Raw genomic sequence first — 27,064 nt, 5'->3', positions numbered from 1 at the left:
TGAATCATAAATATTGAGGGCCTCTTTTACAAAGCTGTGCTGCCGATTCTCAGTGCGGCAAATGAGAGGAAGCCCATTCAATTCCAAAAGACCTGAGAAAGTGAATAGATCTGTTTTCATGATTTTATACAAGCTGCATGATTTTAGTGAAGCATTATGTCATTTGGTAGCTTCTTTACCTAATACTGCAGCTTTTCTTACTTATATATATATTTTTTTTATTTAAAGTTATGACCTCTCACCTCTGCACATAAAGCTAATAAAGTACACACTCATGCAGCTTAGGCAGATTCACCATAAGCTGCTAGCACATTGGAGAAAGGTATGTGAATGCAACACCCTGGCTTTGGTACAGGTTTATTTCATTTGTGACTAAGTAGCTGTCTTTTAGATTGTTTTATTGTATCATTTTTTGGAAGGGGATTGCTTTATGAGATACTATTTGACTGTTAATCCCTTATTTGTTTTTTAGCTTTTTACCAACAGGTGATACAACTGGATTACTCCTCTTGGGTATGCAGGTGTTGTATTCTACCTTTTCTTACATTCATGTGGACAATTAGCTTTTTATTTCACAGTATCATTTTGAAAATTTCTGTTTCTGTCTGTTGTTATAGTTTATGGTTTTATGATTTGATTATTTATCTATTTATTTGATACACATTTACGGTTTATATTAATTTTTATGTATTTATTAACAATTTTAAGAAGTCTGATGCAGCCCTTGAGAGAATTAAACATGGCCATGTGGGAAAATTAGGTTCTTACCTTGGTAATTTTCTTTCCTTTAGTCATAGCAGATGAAGCCATTACGTATGGGTTATGTCCATCAACCAGCAGGGGAGATAGAGAGCACTCAAACTTTCACAGTGCCCTCTTGGCCAGCTAGCTCCACTGCCTCTTCAGTATTTGAAGCTTCCAAAGCAGTATGGCAAACCGCAATGGGAATCACAAGAGCTTTCCTCACAGCGAACGATGGCCCATCACAAGGGCATGAACTCATAAAGGAGGGAATGCACATCCTCCTGGAGGGAATAAACTCATCCTCCTTATTGTATAAGTGGAGGGGAACACACGCGCCTCCTGGAGAGAATCAACACATCCTCCAAAAAAAAACATGCTGGAGGGAATGAACACATCCTCCTAAATTTAAACTGAACATGAATCCAGAAGATTGTTTTCCAACTTTCTCCCAAGGAAGGAACTTCAGGAAATTAGAACAGAACCTGAAAAACAGATTCACAGCATACAGACAATCATACAGGGAGGGCTCATGGCTTCATCTGCTATGACTAAAGGAAAGAAAATTACCAAGGTAAGAACCTAATTTTCCCTTCCTTGTCATCAAGCAGATGAAGCCATTACGTATGGGATGTAACAAAGCAATCCCTAGATAGGGTGGGAACAAGCCACACCACGCGCTAGCACTTGTGCACCAAAACGCGCATCCCTCCTGGCAGCCACATCCAGCCTGTAATGTCGGGCAAAGGAGAGCTTAGAAGCCCATGTTGCTGCACTGCATATCTCTTGAAGAGAGAGTGCTCCAGTTTCAGCCCAAGAGGAAGAAATCGCTCTAGTAGAATGTGCCTTAAAGGCTACAGGCGAACCCTGCCGGCCAGCAGATAAGCTGAAAAGATAGTTTCTTTGAGCCAGCGGGCAATAGTGGCTTTAGACGCTGGAGACCCTCTGCGAGAACCGGATAGCAAAACAAACAGATGATCAGAAGTCCTGAAAGAGTTAGTAACTCGCAGATACTGCAGCAGAGTCCTGTGCACATCCAAAAGGTGCAGCTGCCCAAAAGATTCTGGAAACTCTTCCTCTGAAAAAGAGGGCAAGAAAATAGGCTGGTTTAGGTGAAAGGCTGAAACCACCTTAGGCATAAAGGAAGGCACGGTCCGAACCGTGACTCCGGACTCTGAAAATTGCAGAAATGGGTCTCTACAGGACAGCGCCTGGAGCTCTGACACCCGTCTCGCCGAGGTAATGGCCACCAGAAAAACGGCCTTCAGTGTCAAATCTTTCTCCGATGCTCGCCGAAGCGGCTCAAAAGGAGATGCCTGCAGGGTCTTTAAAACTAGCCCCAGGTTCCAAGCTGGACAGGGTGCTCGCACTGGAGGTCGGAGCCGAAGCACCCCTCTAAGAAACCGTGCCACATCTGGGTGAGCAGCCAAAGACACGCCTTCCACCTTACTACGAAGGGAGGCCAACGCTGCCACCTGCACCCGCAGGGAATTATAGGCCAAGCCTTTTTGTACACCTTCCTGCAAAAAGTCCAGAATCGGCGAGACAAGAGTCCGCATTGGAGCAATGGCTCTGGAAGCACACCAAGACTCAAACAGGCACCAAATCCTGGCATAAGCCAAGGAAGTGGACCGCTTGCGGGCTTGCAGGAGAGTGGAAATAACTTTATTGGAATAACCTATATCCCTCAATTGCGCCCTCTCAATAGCCATGCCGTAAGACCAAAGCGGCCGGCGTCCTCCATGGCTATCGGTCCCTGAGTCAACAGGTTCGGTACCAGAGGTAATGGCAGAGGAGCCTCCAGGAGCATCTGTCGGAGGTCTGCATACCAAGGTCTCCTTGGCCAATCCGGGGCGATGAGGACCACTTCTCCTGGGTGCAGCCGAATCCGCAAGAGCAGGCGCCCTATCAAGGGCCATGGGGGAAACACATAAAGTAGACCCGGAGGCCAGGGTTGAGCCAAGGCATCCAACCCCGCCGAGCAAGGATCTCTCCGTCTGCTGAAGAAGCACGGGACTTTGGTATTGGCACTTGTCGCCATTAGATCCATCACGGGCTTGCCCCATTTGGCACAGATCTGCAGGAATACTTCGGCTGCCAGATTCCATTCTGCTGGATCGATCTGATGCCTGCTCAGATAATCGGCCTGCACACTGCTCTGACCTGCAATATGAGCTGCCGACAGACACACTGAAGATGCAGCTCGGCCCAGTGGCAAATCAGTTCGGCCTGCGCAGCTAGTGCTCTGCACCTTGTTCCGCCTTGTCGATTTATATAGGCCACTGTTGTCGTGTTATCCGACATCACTCTGACAGCCAATCCGTCCAGGGTCACTTGAAAGGCCAGAAGCGCCTGAAACACCGCTTTCAACTCTAGGCGGTTGATGGACCACTCCGACTCCTTGGGTGTCCATAGACCCTGGGCATGCTTCCCCTTGCAGTGTGCGCCCCAGCCCTTCAGGCTGGCATCTGTTACCACTAGGCACCAAACGGGGAGCGTCAGCGGCATTCCTCGCCGCAGCATGCTGTCCGAGAGCCACCACTCCATGCTGAGACGGGCCGCAGGGAGCCAAGTAAGTCTGCATTGGTAATCCTGAGAAATAGGAGACCATCTCCGGAGTAGGGAAAACTGTAGAGGTCTCAGGTGCGCTCTCGCCCAGGGTACCACTTCCATCGTGGCAGTCATTGATCCCAGCAGCTGGGCAATGTCCCAAGCTCGTGGGCGGGGCATCCTCAGGAGCAGACGGACCTGATTCTGAAGCTTGCACCGCCTTAGCTCGGGTAGGAACACATAGCCCGAGACTGTGTCGAACCTGGCCCCCAAAAACTCTAGAGATTGTGAAGGGGACAGGTGACTTTTGGCCATATTGACGACCCAGCCTAGAGATTGCAGTACTGAGACCACTCTAGCTGTAGCTTGTAAGCTCTCTGTTGCAGAGTCTGCTCTGATGAGCCAGTCGTCTAGGTACGGGTGAACCCTGATACCTTCTCGCCTGAGAAAAGCAGCTACTACCACCATTACCTTCGAAAAGGTTCGGGGAGCTGTGGCGAGGCCAAAAGGCAAGGCCCTGAACTGGAAATGTTTTCCCAACACCGCAAACCTCAGAAACTTCTGGTGCGGGGGCCAAATCGGTATGTGCAAGTAAGCTTCTTTCAGGTCTAGAGACGTGAGAAACTCTCCTGGCTGAACCGCCGCAATGACGGAGCGCAGGGATTCCATATGGAAATGCCGCACTCTCAGGGACTTGTTCACTTCTTTTAAGTCCAGAATAGGGCGAAAGGACCCACCTTTTCGCGGCACCACAAAGTAGATGGAGTATCGGCTGCAGCCTTGCTCGGCGGGAGGCACCGGGGTCACTGCCCCTAACTGAATCAGACCTTGTAAAGTCTCCTCCACCGCCGCCCGTTTGACGGCAGAACCGCATCGGGACTCCACAAACACGTCTCTTACTGGGGCGTTGAATTCTATTCTGTATCCATCTCTGATCAGGTCCAGAACCCACTGATCTGAGGAAATATTGGCCCACTCCTCGACAAAGAGGGAAAACCGTCCTCCGATGACAGGCATCGAGGAGAGGGCCGGCGCACCATCATTGAGAGGGTCGCCCCTGAACTCCTGGTCTTGAGCCACCGGCTGCGGAACGCTTGTCCGAGCAAAAGGAGTTCCTCTGCTGACCACGGGCACGTGAAGTGAACCCAGCAGAACGCCCCGGGCGGTACCTTCTAGCTTCACAGAAGCGAGGTCTGTATGAGGAGTGGACCGCCTGGCCCTTAGAGGAAGGCCTCTGCCTATCTTCGGCCAAGCGCTGGGGTTTTGGATCACCCAGGCCTTTCACAATTTTCTCCAACTCCTCACCAAATAGGAGAAGTCCTTGAAAAGGCAACTTCACCAACCTTTGCTTAGAGGCCATGTCTGCTGCCCAGTGTCTTAGCCACAGACGATGGCGAGCCGCCAGTGCTACTGCCATTTGTTTAGCCGAAGCTCTGACAAGGTCATAAAGGGCATCAGCCAGAAAGGACAAGGCCACCTCCATCCGCGGAGCCACATCCAAGAAGGGCTCCGCTCCATCTCCGGGCTGAGCCACTGCCTGTTGCAGCCAAGCTAGGCAGGCTCTAACAGCATAACAGCTGCATGAAGACGCCCGAACAGTGAGACCTGCAATTTCAAAGGACCGTTTCAACGCTGTTTCCAGCCTACGGTCTTGAACATCCTTCAGGGCAATACCTCCTTCAACAGGGAGGGTAGTTCTCTTTGTCACCGCAGTGGCTAGGGCATCCACTGTAGGCATTTGAAAACGAGCCATATGTCCCTCACGCAGAGGGTATAACTGCCCCATAGCCCTGGAAACTCTCAAAGGTCCCTCGGGGTCAGCCCACTGAGCCGAAACAAGCTCTAGGATGGAATCATGCAAAGGGAAGGCCCGAGCAGCTTTCTTGGTACTAGCCATCCTGGGATTACCCGAGGAGGCCATGCCACTGTCAGGATCTTCAATCGAGAGGGCCTGCAGGGTATCTGAAATAAGCGCTGGCAGCTCATCACGGTGGAAAATCCTCACCGTGGAGGGATCATCCAGATCCTGTGGTAAATCCGCACCTGACTCTGGTTCCTCAGACCAAGAACGTCTGTCAGAGTTCTCCGAATCCTCACACCCCGACCACGGGGGGGGGGGGGGGGGGGGGAAGGTGCACCACAATCTGAAGGGGAATTAACCGTTCTGCGCTTATCTTTAGGCCAAGCATCCGGGAAAAAAGCCTCACTGGGCAGTCCCAGGCCAGAATCCATCGGGGGGGGGGGGGGGGGCAATCAGAGGAGCCTCAGGCGACCCTTGAGGAAGTGCTCTTTTCATCATGTATGCTTTATGCAGCAAAAGCACAAAATCCGGGGAGAAAATCTCACCCTGGGCACCCAAATCCTGTCCGGTGCTAGCCACTCCTGAAATAACCTCATCTCGAGGTGCCCCACCCGGCTCAGGTCTCTCCGTGTCCATGGAGGCCGCGCCATGCGGTGTAAGCAAAATGGCGCCCGCTGCCAGCTCAGAGCGGGAAGAAACATCGCTCGCCATGCTCGGGCCGGCTCCTACGCCAGTACAGCGCGATTTACAGAGCCCTGCTGCTGATTTGCGCTTGCCACAAGTGGAACAGCGCTTTACATTGTCCGCAGCCATTGCCGAAAAACGGCGGTAAAATCCAAAATGGCGGTTTCGCGCCAAAATCGCCCCGATCGCGGGCCCACCCCGGAGGAGTTGGAAAACACTCTTACCTCAAAGGATCTAGTGTACAACTACGATCCTGCTGAAAATCAGGTCAAAAACCTCTGTTCCAGCGTCTCTGCGTTTAAAAACGCGACGCGACTTTTTTTTTTTTTTTTTTTTTAAGCTGTGAGGAAAGCAAAGGTATTGAAGACTCCGGAGGCTCAGATGAGTGGGAAAGGCAGGGAAAGGGCGAACCTATATGCCTGCATCCACTGTTGGTGGGTAAGGACAGGGAAAGCAAGGCAATATGTCCACATCCACAGAGGTATGGGTAAGGCAGGGAAAGGGCTAACCTATGTGCCTTTAAAGTGAAGCTGCTATAGCCTCCAACACCCCGGTTAACAACTGGCAAGCCAGGAACCACCTCCCGGCAGATTTTTCTGGAGCTCGAACAAGCTGCAGCCACCCTGCTAAGGGAGATAGAGAATACTGAAGAGGCAGTGGAGCTAGCTGGCCAAGAGGGCACTGTGAAAGTTTGAGTGCTCTCTATCTCCCCTGCTGGTTGATGGACATAACCCATACGTAATGGCTTCATCTGCTTGTTGACAAGGAACAGGCGTTTGAGTTTTTATATGTGTCAACATTTATGTGGTGAATAAAACTGGATCTTTTTTTACTACCAATCTGCTGGTTTGCTGACTGTTTTGGATCTTGCAGATCGTTTGCCCATTTGTTCTCTTGAAAATTTTGTTCCTACAGTCTTAACAGGGAAAAAGCTCGATCAATAAAAGAATGTGCCTGGAATAAGTGGGAAAGCTGGGCATGGAGAGTGGGAATTAACACCATTGATCACTACTTTTCTCTCACCTTCTCACAATAAATATACATTTTTGCAAAGTTTTTTTATTTTACCCAACCAACATTTTCAGTTCACACAGTATTAAACGTGTAATCTTTATCCTTCCTATATGCTTTAAGACAATTTCCCATTTTACCAGGACTCTGAAGTCCTGCAAACCCATCACCAGAGGCAGTTTATGCTATTAACACTCTGTCAAGGATGGACTAACATGGCACCTACAACTTTGATCAAGTTCAAACAGGAAAGACAATAAAAACTGTGTTAATTGTGATTTTATATGTGTACCATTATATATACTCTGCTAAAATTGTGAAACCATTTTATGTTTTAATTAAATTGACTATAATGCTGTTACTATGTCACATCTGAATGCCCTTTTAATTGTTATAAGAAAAATGGGATGCATTTTAAATAAATAAAAGCAATGAGTTCCTAACAAATGGTCAGCAGCTGGGAAATAATTTTGGCAGAATGGAGAGAAATAACTGGGCATACCCTAAAGGCAGCTGATCATTTTCTGCTGTCATCATGAAAGAGAAGGAGAACAAAATATGAGACCTAGGTTTTAATTTAGGCATTTCATCAAGATAATAAATACTACTGGTGAAATCAACCAGCATGAATTAATGGCATCATTTTGTATTTTTGTTCCCAGAAATGACTGGGGAGATGACAATCCGCAAAGCTTGCACAGAATGGCTGTGCTATACTTCCCAGAAAAGATGATGGTAGGAATAAGAATGGGTTACAATCCCAGCTACAGGAAGCATGCTAAGTAAACCAAAGGATCATCTGCCATCATCCACTGCAGTAGGTTATAATATGTAGGGTTTTGAGAGCATAAAGGTGGGAGGCGGGAATAGTGCTGGGCAGACTTGTACGGTCTGTGCCCTGAAAAAGACAGGTACAAATCAAGGTAAGGTATACACAAAAAAGTGGCACATTTCTTAGGCAGGCTGGATGGACCGTGCAGGTCTTTTTCTGCCGTCATCTAACTTCTGGTGGAAGAACCATAATTCACAGTATGACTTGCACCTCAGCCTGATAAAGCCAACCTCATTTATAATGATTCTGACTACAAACTGGTCAATATTCAGCTAGCGGTGGCTAGCATTTTTTTTTTAAATGCTAGCCATCGCTGCCTAAATTAGACCCAGATATTCAGTGCCAGTCTCTCTCTGGGAACCAGGACTGAATATCTGAGTATTTGGTGGAAGTTATCCAGGTATAGCCAATATTCAGTGGATAACTAACCAGCATAATTAGGATTCTAATTTGTGGTCCAAAATTCCCGGATAAGGATAACTTCCAGGTCAGCCCTGATTCTATCTTCGGCACTAACGGGATAACACCTTGGTGGTCTGCTCGAATAACCAGCAACAGTATCTGGGTAGGTGCTGCTGAAAATCCAGGTATGGCCCAGTCAGTGTGTCTTATCCAGACAGGAGCCTCTCCTACTCGGTAAGTCTTGCTGAATAACAACCCCAAAGATTCTAGTTTTCTCTGGGATCAATTCAGCCCAACAGTAGTATCTTGAGATTAAAAAAAAAAAAAAAAACACTGGAAAAAGCAATGAGTGAGAGCCGCACAATTATATATCAGACCACTGGCAAAGGGTATGAGATGCTCCTATGAATCTACAGAGCCAAGGTAGGGCAAACTGGAACTTACCTGAGCTTCCTTGCATCTGACCCACTGTCTGTTTTCTAATCACAGACTGAAAGTCAACAAGTGGCATGAGAAATGTGCTCCAAAGATTTTCTTCCCAATTATGATTCTACAAAACCACTTGTAATTGAGCTAGTGGATTAAGTGTTCATCTAAAATGATATAGCCAAAGACACAATTGACTAGATCTGGACTATGGAAAATAAAACTTTTCGCACTGCTTACCTCATTGGAGCCACTAAACAGAGGCTCTCCTGTGTGCATTTCCACTAGAATACACCCTAAAGACCACATGTCTATTGCGAGGTCATATGACATTCCTAGCAATACTTCCGGGGAACGATAGAAGCGACTTTGAATGTATTGATAGATCTAAGGAAAGATTCAGAAAGAGTTTGGAATGAAACAGATGATTTCTCCATAAATGAACAATGGAAAAATACTGAAAGCAAGTGGTTTATCAGTATTACATACAGATGGAATCTGAGTACTCTCACTGTTCAAAAGGTAAGTGTACCCCCAACCTACCCAAAATAACCAGTGCAAAGAAGTGCATGCACATACATTTTCTATGCAACTATGTAGTATACAAAAATCATAGCTATATTCCATCCTGGGGAATCATGCTACCCCCAAAAAAATCGCTATTCAAAACTAAGGGTTCCTTTTACAAAGCAGCGCTACCGATTAGTGTCATTCAGCGTGCTGCTAATCAGCAGCGTCACTTTGTAAAAGAAACCCTAAATTTTTTTTATATAAACGTATTGGATAGAAAAGTGTTTGAACATTCTTGAAAAAGCATGCCGGTTCTTCGGGAAATAACAACAATGAACATATACTTCAGTTGTTCTTGCAGTATAGAAAAAATGTGTGGCAAATTTTAAGTAGGAAGAAACAGAGGTTAAACAAAAATATCTAACTGGTGTTTTTCAGTTTTTAAATTTTTTTGCAGCTACCCTTCTTCCTCCTGTATGGTTTTCTCCCTCCCACTGTTATCCAACCAAAGAACCTTATCTGATACTCTCCTTTCCTGCCACTGGACAATTCAAGGCGTTGCACTCATTCCAAAAATGTACATGCCTCCTTCCTAGTTCCAGTCATGTACCACCTTATTTCTCTCATGTTCCACTGACTACACTATCAACATGCTGCAAGTTGTCCATTAATTGCTCGTGTCTTCTGCAAATCACTGTGCAGCTACTGTGATGCTTACCATTGTGTTAACTAACACATCTCAGAATATGGTGCTTAATCCCCAAGTTTGGCCCCTGCTTAATCGCCAGGGATATAATACAGCATTCTATATAATAAATTTCATGATTACATGAGTCCTGTCTACAAATAAAATGTCATTCCTTACCTATAATTGTTTTATTATGGATCACATGATGTTTGCATGTCTGTTCAGATGCACTCTCTAAAGCTTTCCTATATAGTTTCTGAAGATGCTGATGAACCTCCTGCTCTTCAGTTTATTGTAAAACTAGACAAAACAATTAGCTTGCATAACTGAAAAAGAACAATTCCTAAATGGGGACATGAGCAGGTACTGACTCACAGCCTGTCATCAACAAAGTGGTTTTTGATACAAAGAAGAATGGGGCAATAAGGATTAGATTCTATATATCATGCCTATAAAATCAGCGCTGAAATTAAATGTGCCTAAGCATATTCTATAAAGTATGACTTAATTTAGGTGCACTTTATAGAATAAGCCTAAATTTCTGCACAGTATATAGAATACGCTGTGCTGCTCCACACAACTATATTTAGTTGCGGGCAGTTAAGTAAAACTTGGTGTAAATCCTGATGCCTAAATTATGCATGGATTGTGTGTATTCTATAACTACGCGCATAGATTTTAGAAAAGTCCATGACCCGCCCACTCCACGCCCATGGCCACACCCACTTTTCAACTATGCGGCTTTGAATTTACGTGCATCACATACACTTCGTTCTGCGCATAAATTCTAATCAATGCCAATTAGCGCTGATAAACATGGTACGCTGTTACGGAATATGCTTCAATTTCCAAACAGAAGTCTCAGTGGGATACGTAGAATCCTAGGGTAAATGGAAAACCAAAGGCTATACCGTAAAGATGGGATACATCTTGCTGTGGCAGAAAAGAGGATCCTTAGTGAGAAATTCAGACAATATTTTTTTAGACATTTAAATTACAGGACTGGGGATACCTGGGGAAAAGAGGAAGTAATAGCTTCTCCATCTAATCTACAAATGCACTCGATCTGCTGCCCCTCCTTACTTCTCTACCCTCATCTAACCTTACGTTCCTACCCGTAACCTCCGCTCTCAAGACAAATCCCTCCTTTCAGTACCATTCTCCACCACCGCCAACTCCAGGCTCCGTCCTTTCTGCCTCGCCTCACCCCATGCCTGGAATAAACTCCTTGAGCCCATACGCCAGGCCCCCTCCCTGCCCACCTTCAAATGCTTGCTCAAAGCCCATCTCTTCAATGTCGCCTTTGGCACCTAACCACTATTCAAGAAATCTAGACTGCCCCAACTTGTCATTTCGTCCTTTAGATTGTAAGCTCCTTTGAGCAGGGACTGTCCTTTTTGTTAAACTGTACAGCACTGCGTAAACCTAGTAGCGCTATAGAAATGTCAAGTAGTAGTAGTATGGATTGTACTGGAAAGAGAAATGGAACCTTTATTCACTTGGGTATTGTCTACAAACCTCAATGACAAATGGAGAAGCTGGATAAAGAATTGATCATAAATATCTAATAGCTGGAGATGAAATGGGAAGTGCAGTTGCTGAGAGATTTCAACTTGCCAGATTTCTTTAAAATATCTATAACCCGCACAATCTGCAGAGCTCTTGGCGGTTTACAATAAGTACATTTATAGTGAAGAAATGACAAATCATAACAAAAACATAACCATCACATACAAACTACACCAAAGACTCCACACACAGTAAGCAAACTAACATCAACTACACATTACTCAGTTTACCAAAGCAGATATACCTAAATAGAGGCTTGCTGGTCACAAATGCTTCTAAGAATAACTTTTTAAGCTCCCACCTAAATTGATCTAAGGTCTTCAAAGACCTTATGTACATAAGCAACTCGATCTACAATTTTGCACCCCTTGAACTTTAAAAGAAGACCTATGATCAAAGTTCCCTCTAAGAAGTGACAGCACGCAAGAGTGGAAGATGCCAAACCACAAAGGTCGCTAGATCAAGTGAAAAATTTATTTTCTAAAAATACTACTATCCAGACCCAACACAAGCCATGTTTCGGCAATCCAGCTTTCGTTGGGGGTCCTTATCAGTCAACTTACATAAACTTACACAGTGAAGCCCGTTTCATACAGTGTGATCCATTTCATAGAGTAAGATCAAGTATGAAACTCATTTAAATTGGGTCAGAAGGGGGGATCACGTGACGCCATGCTGGAGAGAGGTCGTAAGTGAAGAGCTCTCCGGCTCCTGACTTCTCCCCCCCCCTCGCATCGAGCCGTTTACAGTCACCCCAAAGCTAAAATCTGACAGCGGAAAGAGTGTGGAGTACCTGGCAGTGGGCTTGGAAGACCGGGAGCGAAGAAATGGCATAAAAAACAGCACAAAAAGAGAAGCTGAGAAATAAACCGGCAGAATCCAAGATGGTGTCTGTGACGCACAGCGCCAGCACATCGGTTTCCTCCGCGTGGGTGGCAGAGATCACTTCGGAGATGACCACGGTATTAGAGGACCTGCTGGAGAGGTGCTTAACACCGATAGATACAAAGTTAGAGAAATTGCAATCTCGTATGGATGACTTGACCCGCGAATGTGTAGCATTTCAGACCAGAACCAGTGAGGTGGAGGATAGTTTCAGAAGTAGAAGGTGAACAAAAATGCCTCAGGAAGCAGCTATCGGATCTGGAGCAGAAAGTAGAAGACTTGGAAAATCGATCAAGGAGAAAACTTGCGTTTGGTGGGGATCCCTGGGACTCTGGGGGGTAAGGACCTGGCAAGTGCCATGGAAAGATGGCTGGCTGATAAAATCAACTTCCCTACCAGTATGGGGCCCTTAAGGGTAGAAAGAGCGCACCGCATAGGACCCCGCCAAATGAACGGATCCAGACCGAGAGTGATAATAATGAGGGTGCTGAACTTTGCCCATAAACAATACATCCTCCAGGCTTCGAGATCGGAGAGCATTCTAACTTATGAGAATAAAAGAATTCTGTGCTTTCAGGATTACTTAGCGGGCGTATCTGGGAAGCGGCAAGTATTTTCACTGATCTGCGCAAAGCTGTATGCCATGAAGGTGCGGTTTACTTTGATGTTCCCGGCTACATTGAAGGTAACTCACAAAAGGACAACAAGATCTTTTGAGTCAGCAGAAGAGGCGAAGGGATTTGTAACTCAATAGGAAGTGGAACTTGCGGATAAGGCAGACATGGACGCACCGACTTGAAGCAGTGGTGGATACCTTACTGATAGAAGCCAAGCCTTGTTCGTGGAGAAGGAGAGAGAGCCGGGTACCCAAGTGTATGCTGTTCAAGCAACGAAATGTGGGGACATTATAATTTAAGAAAGAGACGGGCTGTTTAAATGTTGAGAATGTTAAAGAAGTATTAGCCCTTAGCAACAAGATGGTGGATGGGGATTGGGAGGGGGATTGGAGCCAGGCGAGGTTGTATAACAGATTGGAGGTGTGGGAAAAGAGGGCTGGGGGGAGTCGGAAAGGGCCTGTGAATAGATTCTATTGCTGGGTAACAGAACAGTGTAATATTATATAAAAAAGGGCGGAAGGGTCAGTTAGAATCTAAAGTCTAAAGTCTGTGGGGCTTGGGGGGGGGTGAGGTGGGAGGGTGTCTACACATGATGGTTCCCTTGAATGGAGCAAAGGTCGAGGGGGTAGGGAAGGGGAAAAGAGGGGGAGGGATGGGGGGAATAGGGGGGAGGAGGAAAATGGGTGGAGTAGTCAGATTAATGGTTCTTACATAAGTAATATCGGGAGTAGAACAAATGGAAGCATAGGAGAGCGGGAGGCCACGAGGATAAAGAAGAGGAGGAATGTGCGGAGACCATGGGATTGCCTGGAGAAGTGGAGGCTGGGACGTCACTCTGGGGAGTATAAAAGAATTTTTGTTGAAGATAAATATAAACAATATGCGAGGGGCTGAAGGTAAAACTAGTCACATGGAACGTAGGGGGCATTAGCTCCCCTATAAAGAGGACTAAGATACTGCAACACCTTCAGCGGCATAAAATAGACATAGCACTACTCCAAGAAACACATTTGAATCAAGTAGAGCATGCTAAGCTGAAAACGTGGTGGGTGGGGGAATGTATCGTGGTGGAAGCCAAGGGCAGGAAGGGAGGGGTAGCAGTGTTAATACGTAAAGGGGTGGCAACGGCAGTTAAAAACATTTATTCGGACTTGGGAGGAAGATATGTCCTGGTCGAAATGGACTTTCAAGGCCAAAGAGTGCTAGTATGTAATGTTTACACCCCCAATCAATATGACAAGCAGTTTTATAACTCACTGATAGGATAGCTATTGAGATACCCTAATGAGTGTATAGTGGTGGGCGGAGACTTCAATACAGTATGAGACCCACAGATGGATAGCTCACAGGGACGGAGGAGTGATGTGGGAGAATCTAATAGAGGCCTGCTGAGACTAAGCAGCTTAGCAGACCTGGTAGATACTTGGAGAGTGTTGCATCCAACGAAGCGGGACTACACACATTTGTCGCAGGCACACTCGACACAGGCAAGGATAAACTATCTGCTGACGGCAAAGAAAATGTTTGGGAAGGTCACATCTGTACAGATTAGACCCTAAGCAATTTCGGATCATGCGTGGGTGTGTATGGAATGGGAGACGGGCCAGCTGAAATCTCAATATAGCTACTGGAAATTCCGAGTAGAACTTTATGGGAATGAGGCTTTCAAAGAAAGGATAAAAGAACGGTGGCATGAATGGGAAAATTAGGTTCTTACCTTGGTGATTTTCTTTCCTTTAGTCATAGCAGATGAAGCCATTACGTATGGGTTATGTCCATCAACCAGCAGGGGAGATAGAGAGCACTCAAACTTTCACAGTGCCCTCTTGGCCAGCTAGCTCCACTGCCTCTTCAGTATTTGAAGCTTCCAAAGCAGTATGGCAAACCGCAATGGGAATCACAAGAGCTTTCCTCACAGCGAACGATGGCCCATCACAAGGGCATGAACTCATAAAGGAGGGAATGCACATCCTCCTGGAGGGAATAAACTCATCCTCCTTATTGTATAAGTGGAGGGGAACACACGCGCCTCCTGGAGGGAATCACACATCCTCCCAACACACTGGAGGGAATGAACTCATCCTCCTATTTATAGAACTGGAGGGGAACACACGCGCCTCCTGGAGAGAATCAACACATCCTCCAAAAAAAAACATGCTGGAGGGAATGAACACATCCTCCTAAATTTAAACTGAACATGAATCCAGAAGATTGTTTTCCAACTTTCTCCCAAGGAAGGAACTTCAGGAAATTAGAACAGAACCTGAAAAACAGATTCACAGCATACAGACAATCATACAGGGAGGACTCATGGCTTCATCTGCTATGACTAAAGGAAAGAAAATTACCAAGGTAAGAACCTAATTTTCCCTTCCTTGTCATCAAGCAGATGAAGCCATTACGTATGGGATGTAACAAAGCAATCCCTAGATAGGGTGGGAACAAGCCACACCACACGCTAGCACTTGTGCACCAAAACGCGCATCCCTCCTGGCAGCCACATCCAGCCTGTAATGTTGGGCAAAGGAGAGCTTAGAAGCCCATGTTGCTGCACTGCATATCTCTTGAAGAGAGAGTGCTCCAGTTTCAGCCCAAGAGGAAGAAATCGCTCTAGTAGAATGTGCCTTAAAGGCTACAGGCGGAACCCTGCCGGCCAGCAGATAAGCTGAAAAGATAGTTTCTTTGAGCCAGCGGGCAATAGTGGCTTTAGACGCTGGAGACCCTCTGCGAGAACCAGATAGCAAAACAAACAGATGATCAGAAGTCCTGAAAGAGTTAGTAACTCGCAGATACTGCAGCAGAGTCCTGTGCACATCCAAAAGGTGCAGCTGCCCAAAAGATTCTGGAAACTCTTCCTCTGAAAAAGAGGGCAAGAAAATAGGCTGGTTTAGGTGAAAGGCTGAAACCACCTTAGGCATAAAGGAAGGCACGGTCCAAACCATGACTCCGGACTCTGAAAATTGCAGAAATGGGTCTCCACAGGACAGCGCCTGGAGTTCTGACACCCGTCTCGCCGAGGTAATGGCCACCAGAAAAACGGCCTTCAGTGTCAAATCTTTCTCCGATGCTCGCCGAAGCGGCTCAAAAGGAGATGCCTGCAGGGTCTTTAAAACTAGCCCCAGGTTCCAAGCTGGACAGGGTGCTCGCACTGGAGGTCGGAGCCGAAGCACCCCTCTAAGAAACCGTGCCACATCTGGGTGAGCAGCCAAAGACATGCCTTCCACCTTACCACGAAGGGAGGCCAACGCTGCCACCTGCACCCGCAGGGAATTATAGGCCAAGCCTTTTTGTACACCTTCCTGCAAAAAGTCCAGAATCGGCGAGACAAGAGTCCGCATTGGAGCAATGGCTCTGGAAGCACACCAAGACTCAAACAGGCACCAAATCCTGGCATAAGCCACGGAAGTGGACCGCTTGCGGGCTTGCAGGAGAGTGGAAATAACTTTATTGGAATAACCTTTATCCCTCAATTGCGCCCTCTCAATAGCCATGCCGTAAGACCAAAGCGGCCGGCGTCCTCCATGGCTACCGGTCCCTGAGTCAACAGGTTCGGTACCAGAGGTAACGGCAGAGGAGCCTTCAGGAGCATCTGTCGGAGGTCTGCATACCAAGGTCTCCTTGACCAATCCGGGGCGATGAGGACCACTTCTCCTGGGTGCAGCCGAATCCGCAAGAGCAGGCGCCCTATCAAGGGCCATGGGGGAAACACATAAAGTAGACCCGGAGGCCAGGGTTGAGCCAAGGCATCCAACCCCGCCGAGCGAGGATCTCTCTGTCTGCTGAAGAAGCACGGGACTTTGGTATTGGCACTTGTCGCCATTAGATCCATCACGGGCTTGCCCCATTTGGCACAGATCTGCAGGAAAACTTCGTCTGCCAAATTCCATTCTGCTGGATCGATCTGATGCCTGCTCAGATAATCGGCCTGCATATTGCTCTGACCTGCAATATGAGCTGCCGACAGACACTGAAGATGCAGCTCGGCCCAGTGGCAAATCAGTTCGGCCTGCGCAGCTAGTGCTCTGCACCTTGTTCCGCCTTGTCGATTTATATAGGCCACCGTTGTCGTGTTGTCCAACATCACTCTGACAGCCAATCCTTCCAGGGTCACTTGAAAGGCCAGAAGCGCCTGAAACACCGCTTTCAACTCTAGGCGGTTGATGGACCACTCCGACTCCTTGGGTGTCCATAGACCCTGGGCATGCTTCCCCTTGCAGTGTGCGCCCCAGCCCTTCAGGCTGGCATCTGTTACCACCAGGCACCAAACGGGGAGCGTCAGCGGCATTCCTCGCCGCAGCATGCTGTCCGATAGCCACCACTCCATGCTGAGTCGGGCCGCAGGGAGCCAAGTAAGTCTGCATTGGTAATCCTGAGAAATAGGAGACCATCTCCGGAGTAGGGAATACTGTAGAGGTCTCAGGTGCGCTCTCGCCCAGGGTACCACTTCCATCGTGGCAGTCATTGATCCCAGCAGCTGGGCAATGTCCCAAGCTCGCGGGCGGGGCATCCTCAGGAGCAGACGGACCTGATTCTGAAGCTTGCACTGCCTTAGCTCGGGTAGGAACACATAGCCCGAGACTGTGTCGAACCTGGCCCCCAAAAACTCTAGAGATTGTGAAGGGGACAGGTGACTTTTGGCCATATTGACGACCCAGCCTAGAGATTGCAGTACTGAGACCACTCTGGCTGTAGCTTGTAAGCTCTCTGTTGCAGAGTCTGCTCTGATGAGCCAGTCGTCTAGGTACGGGTGAACCCTGATACCTTCTCGCCTGAGAAAAGCAGCTACTACCACCATTACCTTCGAAAAGGTTCGGGGAGCTGTGGCGAGGCCAAAAGGCAAGGCCCTGAACTGGAAATGTTTTCCCAACACCGCAAACCTCAGAAACTTCTGGTGCGGGGGCCAAATCGGTATGTGCAAGTAAGCTTCTTTCAGGTCTAGAGACGTGAGAAACTCTCCTGGCTGTACCGCCGCAATGACGGAGCGCAGGGATTCCATGTGCAAATGCCGCACTCTCAGGGACTTGTGCACTTCTTTTAAGTCCAGAATAGGGCGAAAGGACCCACCTTTTCGCGGCACCACAAAGTAGATGGAGTATCAGCCGCAGCCTTGCTCGGCGGGAGGCACCGGGGTTACTGCCCCTAACTGAATCAGACCTTGTAAAGTCTCCTCCACCGCCGCCCGTTTGACGGCAGAACCGCATCGGGACTCCACAAACACGTCTCTTACTGGGGCGTTGAATTCTATTCTGTATCCATCTCTGATCAGGTCCAGAACCCACTGATCTGAGGAAATCTTGGCCCACTCCTTGACAAAGAGGGAAAGCCGTCCTCTGATGATAGGCATCGAGGAGAGGGCCGGCGCACCATCATTGAGAGGGTCGCCCCTGAACTCCTGGTCTTGAGCCACCGGCTGCGGAACGCTTGTCCGAGCAAAAGGAGTTCCTCTGCTGACCACGGGCACGTGAAGTGAACCCAGCAGAACGCCCCGGGCGGTACCTTCTAGCTTCACGGAAGCGAGGTCTGTACGAGTGGACCGCCTGGCCCTTAGAGGAAGGCCTCTGCCTATCTTCGGGCAAGCGCTGGGGTTTTGGATCACCCAGGCCTTTCACAATTTTCTCCAACTCCTCACCAAATAGGAGAAGTCCTTGAAAAGGCAACTTCACCAACCTTTGCTTAGAGGCCATGTCCGCTGCCCAATGTCGTAGCCACAGACGACGGCGAGCCGCCACTGCTACTGCCATTTGTTTAGCCGAAGCTCTGACAAGGTCATAAAGGGCATCAGCCAGAAAGGACAAGGCCACCTCCATCCGCGGAGCCACATCCAAGAAGGGCTCCGCTCCATCTCCGGGCTGAGCCACTGCCTGTTGCAGCCAAGCTAGGCAGGCTCTCACAGCATAACAGCTGCATGCAGACGCCCGAACAGTGAGACCTGCAATTTCAAAGGACCGTTTCAATGCTGTTTCCAGCCTACGGTCTTGAACATCCTTCAGGGCAACACCTCCTTCAACAGGGAGGGTAGTTCTCTTTGTCACCGCAGTGACTAGGGCATCCACTGTAGGCATTTGAAAACGAGCCATATATCCCTCACGCAGAGGGTATAACTGCCCCATAGCCCTGGAAACTCTCAAAGGTCCCTCGGGGTCAGCCCACTGAGCCGAAACAAGCTCTAGGATGGAGGCATGCAAAGGGAAGGCCCGAGCAGCTTTCTTGGTACTAGCTATCCTGGGATTACCCGAGGAGGCCATGCCACTGTCAGGATCTTCAATCGAGAGGGCCTGCAGGGTATCTGAAATAAGCTCTGGCAGCTCATCACGGTGGAAAATCCTCACCGCGGAGGGATCATCCAGATCCTGTGGTAAATCCGCACCTGACTCTGGTTCCTCAGACCAAGAACGTCTGTCAGAGTTCTCCGAATCCTCACACCCCGACCACGGGGGGGAAAAGGTGCACCACAATCTGAAGGGGAATTAACCGTTCTGCGCTTATCTTTAGGCCAAGCATCCGGGAAAAAAGCCTCACTGGGCAGTCCCAGGCCAGAATCCATCGGGGGGGGGGGGGGGGGGGGCAATCAGAGGAGCCTCAGGCGACCCTTGAGGAAGGGCTCTTTTCATCATGTATGCTTTATGCAGCAAAAGCACAAAATCCGGGGAGAAAATCTCACCCTGGGCACCCAAATCCTGTCCGGTGCTAGCCACTCCTGAAATAACCTCATCTCGAGGTGCCCCACCCGGCTCAGGTCTCTCCGTGTCCACGGAGGCCGCGCCATGCGGTGTAAGCAAAATGGCGCCCGCTGCCAGCTCAGAGCGGGAAGAAACATCGCTCGCCATGCTCGGGCCGGCTCCTACGCCAGTACAGCACGATTTACAGAGCCCTGCTGCTGATTTGCGCTTGCCACAAGTGGAACAGCGCTTTACATTGTCCGCAGCCATTGCCGAAAAAACGGCGGTAAAATCCAAGATGGCGGTTTCGCGCCAAAATCGCCCCGATCGCGGGCCCACCCCGGAGGAGTTGGAAAACACTCTTACCTCAAAGGATCTAGTGTACAACTATGATCCTGCTGAAAATCAGGTCAAAAACCTCTGTTCCAGCGTCTCTGCGTTTAAAAACGCGACGCGACTTTTTTTTTTTTTTTTAAGCTGTGAGGAAAGCAGAGCTATTGAAGACTCCGGAGGCTCAGATGAGTGGGAAAGGCAGGGAAAGGGCAAACTTATATGCCTGCATCCACTGTTGGTGGGTAAGGACAGGGAAAGCAAGGCAATATGTCCACATCCACAGAGGTATGGGTAAGGCAGGGAAAGGGCTAACCTATGTGCCTTTAAAGTGAAGCTGCTATAGCCTCCAACACCCCGGTTAACAACTGGCAAGCCAGGAACCACCTCCCGGCAGATTTTTCTGGAGCTCGAACAAGCTGCAGCCACCCTGCTAGGGGAGATAGAGAATACTGAAGAGGCAGTGGAGCTAGCTGGCCAAGAGGGCACTGTGAAAGTTTGAGTGCTCTCTATCTCCCCTGCTGGTTGATGGACATAACCCATACGTAATGGCTTCATCTGCTTGATGACAAGGAAATGAGAGTTTGAATGCAGAACATGAGGCGGATCCACTTTTGTATTGGGATGCAGCTAAAGCAGTACTATGAGGGGAAATCATCAGTTATTCACACCATGTTAGAGTAGAGCGTAACCGGGAGATCCTAAGATTAAGCTCTTTGGTATGTAAAGCCCGTAAGTTATATGGACAGACTCAATCGGGGGCTCATAGAAGCAGACTGCTGGAACTTCAGGTGATGTTGAATGAATTGTTACATCAGCGTGCAGCCATATCCCAAATGTATTATAAATATAAGTTGTACAAACATGGTAACAAAACTGGGCGCCTTTTGGCGCGTTTAGCTCAGCCTAAAGGCAGTCAAGGGAGAGTCCTCCAGATGAGAGATAGTCAAGGAGTGGTGGTGTGCAGAGATGTTGAAATCTGTGAGGTCTTTGCTAAATTTTATAGCCATCTATATGATAGCGCCCCCCCCCCCCCCCCCCCCCCCAGAACAGGAGTTACCGGGCACTCTGTACCTGGATAATCTCAATTTGCCCAAGCTAACACAGAAAGATTTAGACATGTTGAATCAACCAATACAAGCGAATGAGGTAACACTAGGAATAGCGAGGGGTCATTTGTTGAAGGCGCCAGGTCCAGATGGCTTTAGAATGGAATTCTACAAAATATTGGGAGATGCTATAACACCAGCGTTAACCAGGTATTTCAATAGAATGGTTGAAGCAGAACAGCTGGCACTGGGCTTATCATGGGCGCAGATTGTAGTGCTACCAAAACCAGGGAAGGATCCTTTGAAGGCAGAGTCGTATTGTCCTATCTCACTCTTAAATGTGGAGGCAAAGTTGTTGGCTAAGATAGTGGCGAATCGTATGGCGCGAGTCTTACCAAAATTAATACATGAGCCACAAGTGGGATTTGTGGGAGGGTAGTAGCCAAAAATCTGAGGATATTGAGGGCGATAGCGACGCTAAGGCAGAGAGGCTCCCCATCGATGCTAATAAGCTTTGATGCGGAGACGGCATTCGACAAGGTAAGATGGGATTTTTTGTTCAGTACTATGGAGGCCTATGGATTCATAGGTTGGTTTATTATCAGCAGTTAAAGCACTTTACACTCTTCACAAGCTAAGATTCTGGTAAACGGAGTGGAGTCGGCCTTGTTCCCCATATGTCGAGGTACGAGACAGGGATGCCCTTTGTCCCTGTTGCTATTTGTGCTAACGCTGGATTCTTTGATACGAGACATCCTGGATAATCTGATAGTGAAAGGAGTACAGTGGGGACAGAACAAATTCAAGATAGCCGCATTCGCAGATGACTTATTGGTGTTACTGACAGACCCACGGGAATCGTTCTTAGCACTAATGGACACCCTGAGGGAGTATGGGGATTACGCGGGGCTGAGCTTAAATTTAAGCAAATCAGAAGCACTGGCATCCTCGACGGAGGTGAGACGGATGTTGGGTCCGGACTTTCCACTGAGTTGCGCTGAGGGCTCTTTCAAATATCTAGGAATCACGTTGACCCTAGATTTGAAGCAGTTACATGACCTCAATGTTGCCACTATTTTAGAGGATACAAAGATCCAATTGGGAAAGTGGGAAGGTCTCCCCTTGTCCTTGCGAGGGAGGGTGAGCCTGATACAGATGGTGATATTCCCCCGTTGGCTGTATGTCTTACAGATGCTCCCGCTTCGTTTGCTTCAAAAAGACCTGAAGAATATATACAGAACCTTTAGTATCTTTTGTTGGGCAAAGAAGAAATCTAAATTAAAGTTCTCCAGGTTGGTAGGGGGGGTGGAGACAGGGAGGGTTTGGGATACCAGATTTGTATCTGTATAATCAAGCATGCCTGCTGAGACATTTAGGAGATTGGATAGGACAAACTAGTGAGTATACCCCGATAGAATTAGAGAGGGGTATTTTGCCCCCTATGATTCAATTACATTGCTACACCATAAAAGGGCCCTGCTCCCGCCTCACCTAAAAAGTTGCATGTTAGTGCAGCCATTGAGAGAGGCGTGGAGATTCCTGGTTCAGAGATTCGGGGAGACCCTTTGATATCAGATCAACTAGCCCTGAGAGGCAACTTGGACTTCAGGCCCGGCCAAGATAACTCAGCATTCCTCCAGTGGGAGAGAGCAAGAATCACGAGAGTGGAACACTTAATGGGAGAAACAGGAGATAGTGAGTTATGGAATGTTGCGAGCCAAGATTGGAGACAATTGGGAAAATCGTTTTGCCTATTCCCAAGTTAGCCATTACGTGCTAGCACTCAACCAGAATTCGCTGAATATAAGATTAGGACACAAGGAACAGGCATTTTTTGAAGAGACGGAGGTAAAGGGGCAGTCAGTGTCGTCATTACATCAAGCACTAGTAAAAAGACTCAAGGCCAAAAACTTTTCAGAGATCAAAAATAAATGGGAACAAGAATCGGGGCAGCCACTAGTAGGCTGGGATGTGGGTGTTACATTAAGGGAGGTCTCAACCTTGGCTTTTGATGAGAGATTACGAGTGTGTGGCTATAGGGTGGTAATGCAGGCATACATGGTTAGACAACAATTAACCCATATGGGGAATCCGCAGGAGGCCAAATGCGTTAAGTGTGGACAGTCCCCTCATACACTATTTCATGCCTTTTGGGAGTGCCCAGGGGTGTGGGCTTTCTGGGAACGGATTCGAAGATATATGTATCACACTCTGGGGACCCTAGTGACTGGGATGTAGGACAATTATGTGTTGGACACGCAACATGCATTTGGGGCACAAACTAAGGGCGCCCGGTTATGGTGTCACAAGCTCTGCCTTGTAGCCCATAAGTGTATTTTGCAATATTGGATATCCCCAGAATCACCACCCTACTGGCACTGGAGGAAAATGAGCCCAAGGGGGCGCACTCTGCTTCTTAACTTGACACAATAATAGGACACATGACTCTCCATTAGATTTAAGATCAATCCCTATATTACTCTTTGTTAAAGCAGGAGGTTAAAGGGGGGAGGTTCACTTGGACTATCAGAGCACAAGTCCAGGGGGGAAGGGGAATCAAGGAAGGGGGGGGGGAGGTTTGGGAGGCGAGAGGGGGGAGGAATGTTTATATTGTGAAGTGCTGCGCATGACTGGTAGCGCTATAGAAATGATTTATAGTAGTAGTAGTAAAAACCGATGACAACATATAATGAGTCCAATGCTATGTTTTCTAGTTAGCAACCTGATGTGGGGTTGCTGTTTGTTTTGTTCTGTCATCAATAAAAAGTTGAAATATAAATTGGGTCAGAAATTGATTTAGTTTTATAGTTTTATTTTGCTTGAAAGTCAGGTTGGTATTTTTGTGAGCAATCATGTAAAATCTGTGAGAAATGCTCCTAGAATGTATGAGCAATCGCTCATGTGCTCAGCTTAGTGGGAACACTGCCTGCCATATTCATCTGGTTTAATAACCTGAAAAGATGGCACTTTCAAAAGGTTAGAAAATCTCAAAGCTCTTTAAGGCTGGTACGCTTATAAGGAAGAGGGCAGAACAGGAGAAAGCAGATTATTTCACATTTTGAAAACTATTAATAAAGTTTTAAAAGCAATCCTCTATTTAATAGGGAGCCGATGTAACGTTTTTAAAATAGGAGTACTATATGTATACTGGGAATAGCCATAAAGTACTCTGGCTATGGTGTTTTGAGCAACCTGCAAGGCTTTTAAAATATTCCCACAGAAGCCCAGAAATAGACCATTAAAGCAACTGAAGTACAGAATAACAATACTCTGAATAAACGGAAGTTCGAAAAGGTAATAAGATCTCACATATGCCTAGTCAACCTTAGCCTGTAAAATACTTGCTTAAATACTTTCTGAACATGCATCTTCATTGTTAGCTTAGACTCTAACATGACACTTAGATTTCTAATAGAGTTAACAACTGTGATGTAGACTGGAACTTTGTGGATGCTTGTCAAAGTGCTCTGCTCAGACAAATGATGACTGAACCCACAAGGCAAAGGTGACACTGATCTAGTGTTCACAAATGGAGAAAATACGTTGAGAATCCAGGAGAGTGCCAACCTAGGCAATAGCAATTATCACATGATATGGTTCAATATAAGAGCTAAACTGAAAGTACTAGATTTCAACCTGGCAGGATGGGTAGATATAGGAGAAGTGGAAGTACAGTGGTCCAAGCTGAGCTCTAAAACTGGTCACAGATCTTTATGTAAGGAATATAAACAAATGCTTGAGAAAAAGGAAACTGATATGATTCTCCAAATAAGTGGCTAGAAAAATAAAAGCAAAAGCACTCGGCATTAGAACTCAAGAAGATGAACAATGAAAAGATTACCAGATAAAACTCAAAGCAGTAAAGAGATAAATTCAACTAGCAATGTACAGGTAAGACATTTTTCAGATATATTGGGGAAACAAAAAAGGCTAGAAATGGAATTGTAAGACTGAAAGTTTCTAACACTCACTATGTGCAAAGTGATGAGGAAAAAGCAGACCTGCTAAACAAATACTGTGTTCACAGAAAAAAATCCTAGAGAATAACTGTGGTTGCCTTACAAGATTACATATGAGATTGCTATTGTTACTGTACCATTCACAGAAAAAACTGTTTATGAACTACTTGAAAAACTGAAAGTGCACAAAGCTATAGAGCCAAGTGGGATACATCCAAGGATATCGAGGGAGCTCAGAGAGAGAGATTTAATAGATCCCTGGAGATGCGAGAGGTTCCCCCTCTTCACAGAAATGGGAATAAAGAAAAAGTGTGAAACTTACAGGCCAGTAAGCCTCACTTCAGTGATGGGAAAACTAACAAAGAAGCTGCTGAAGGAAAGGACAATGAACCTCCTGGAATCTAATGTGTTACAAGAACCAAGACAACATGGATTTACCAAAGGTAAATCATGCCAAACTAATCTGAATGATTTCACTGACAGGGCGAATTTGATTGAGGACACGTGATAAGACATAGTCTACTTGGATTTTAGAAGTCTTTCCTCACAGAAGGCTTATGAATAAGCTGAGTGTGTTGAATTAGAACCCAAGGTGTTGAAATGGTTTGGAAACTGTTTGACTGATAGATAACAAAGGGAAGTACTGAATGGAATCTGCATTGAGGAAAGAAAAATGAGTAATGCCTCAGGAATCTGTACTGGGGCCAATTCTATTTAATATATTTGTAAGTGACATGGAGGGGCATAATCGAACAGCGCGCCCATCTCTAAGGGCGCTTCTCTCTAAGGACCTGCCGGCGAAGGGGCGGGGTATCCCGTATTATTGAAACAAGATGGGAGTCCATCTTTCGCTTCTCCTCTACTGCTAAATTCGTTCCTTTTATCTCGCTGCACCTCACGCCTGGAATAGACTTCCCGAGCCTGTACGTCTAGCCCCGTCTTTGGCCATTTTCAAATCCAGGCTAAAAGCCCACCTCTTTAACACTGCTTTTGACTCCTAACCACTACTCACTTGCCCTGTACCCTTTTATCCCCACCTCTCTTTAATTCCCTTACCTCTTAGTTGTTCTATCTGTGTGTTTGTCCTGTTTAGATTGTGAGCTCTTTGAGCAGGGACTGTCTTTTTGTGTATGATGTACAGCGCTGTGTATGCCTTGTAGCGTTATAGAAGTGAAAAGTAGTAGTAGTAATAAGGTTGGGGACGCCCAAATCTCAACATTTAGGTCGACCTTAGAGATGGGTGGCCTCTGTTTTCACCGATAATGGAAACCGAGGACGCCCATCTCAAAAACAACCAAATCCAAGGCTTATGGTCATGGGAGGAGCCAGCATTCGTAGTGCACTGGTACCCCTCACATGCCAGGATACCAACCAGGCACCCTAGGGGTACTGCAGTGGACATCACAAATTGCTCCCAGCTGCATAGCTCCCTTACCTTGTGTGCTGAGCCCCTCAACCCCCCAAACCCCCCCCCCCCCCCACAACTCTACACCACTACCATAGCCCTTAGGGATGAAGGGGGCACCTACATGTAGGTACAGTGGGTTTCGGGTGGGTTTTGAAGGGCTCCCATTTACCACCACAAGAGTAACAGGTAGGGGGGATGGGCCTGGGTCCGCCTGTCTGAAGTGCACTGCACCCACTAAAAACTGCTCCAGGGACCTGCATACTGCTGTCATGGAGCTGAGTATGACATTTGAGGTTGTCATAGAGGCTGGAAAAAAATATGTTTAAAATTTTTTTTTTGGGTGGGGGGGGGGGGGGGGGGGGGTTGGTTACCACTGGGGGAGTAAGGGGAGGTGATCCCTGATTCCCTCCGGTGGTCATCTAGTCAGTTTGGGCACCTTTTCGAGGCTTGGTCGTGAAAAAAAAGGGACCAAGTAAAGTCGGCCAAATGCTAGTCAGGGACGCCCTTCTTTTTTCCATTATCGGCCGAGGACACCCATCTCTTAACCACGCCCTGTCCCGCCTTCGGTACACTGCTGACACGCCCCCTTGAACTTTGGTCGTCCCCACGACGGAAAGCAGTTGAGGACACCCAAAATCGGCTTTCGATTATGCCGATTTGGATGACCCTGAGAGGACGCCCATCTCTCAATTTGTGTCGGAAGATGGGCGCCCTTCTCTTTCAAAAATGAGCTGGACAGTCAAAGGGTTAAAAGGAAAAGTTTCCCTTTTTATAGGATGACATGAAAATTTGCAACAGACTGGACACCCCAGAGAGAGTAGAAAACGTGAGAAGTGATTTTTTTTAGAGCAGTCTAAGATCTAGCAATTAAAATTTAATAGAAAAGGTAGAGTGAGGTGTAGAAATCCAAAGATGATGTACAAGATATGGGGCAAAAGGCTAG

At 47.2% G+C, this 27,064-nt stretch overlaps 1 protein-coding gene and 1 long non-coding RNA gene across 7 annotated transcripts in view; one reads left to right on the top strand and one right to left on the bottom strand.

Moving 5' to 3' along the window:
• Positions 1-27,064, bottom strand: part of LOC115475628 (dual specificity tyrosine-phosphorylation-regulated kinase 1A-like) — a 521,782-nt gene that overhangs the window by 140,756 nt on the left and 353,962 nt on the right. For 5 of the 6 annotated variants that reach the window (XM_030211502.1, XM_030211507.1, XM_030211506.1 and 2 more), the window contains one exon: positions 8,688-8,834. The exons of the other annotated variant lie outside the window; for it this stretch is intronic. In XM_030211502.1, the coding sequence (XP_030067362.1) occupies positions 8,688-8,834 (147 nt within the window). The remainder of the gene's footprint in view (positions 1-8,687; positions 8,835-27,064) is intronic. 6 annotated transcript variants of the gene reach the window in all.
• LOC115475629 lies at positions 17-23,425 on the top strand. Its single transcript, XR_003943075.1, has 3 exons — positions 17-36; positions 20,387-20,392; positions 23,354-23,425. It is a non-coding gene; the product is annotated as an uncharacterized LOC115475629 (long non-coding RNA).

The sequence above is a fragment of the Microcaecilia unicolor genome, chromosome 8, assembly GCF_901765095.1.
Source record: "Microcaecilia unicolor chromosome 8, aMicUni1.1, whole genome shotgun sequence".
NCBI lineage: Eukaryota > Metazoa > Chordata > Amphibia > Gymnophiona > Siphonopidae > Microcaecilia > Microcaecilia unicolor.
The sequence above is the reverse complement of the archived record's forward strand: the minus strand, read 5'-3'. Positions and strand labels throughout refer to the sequence as shown.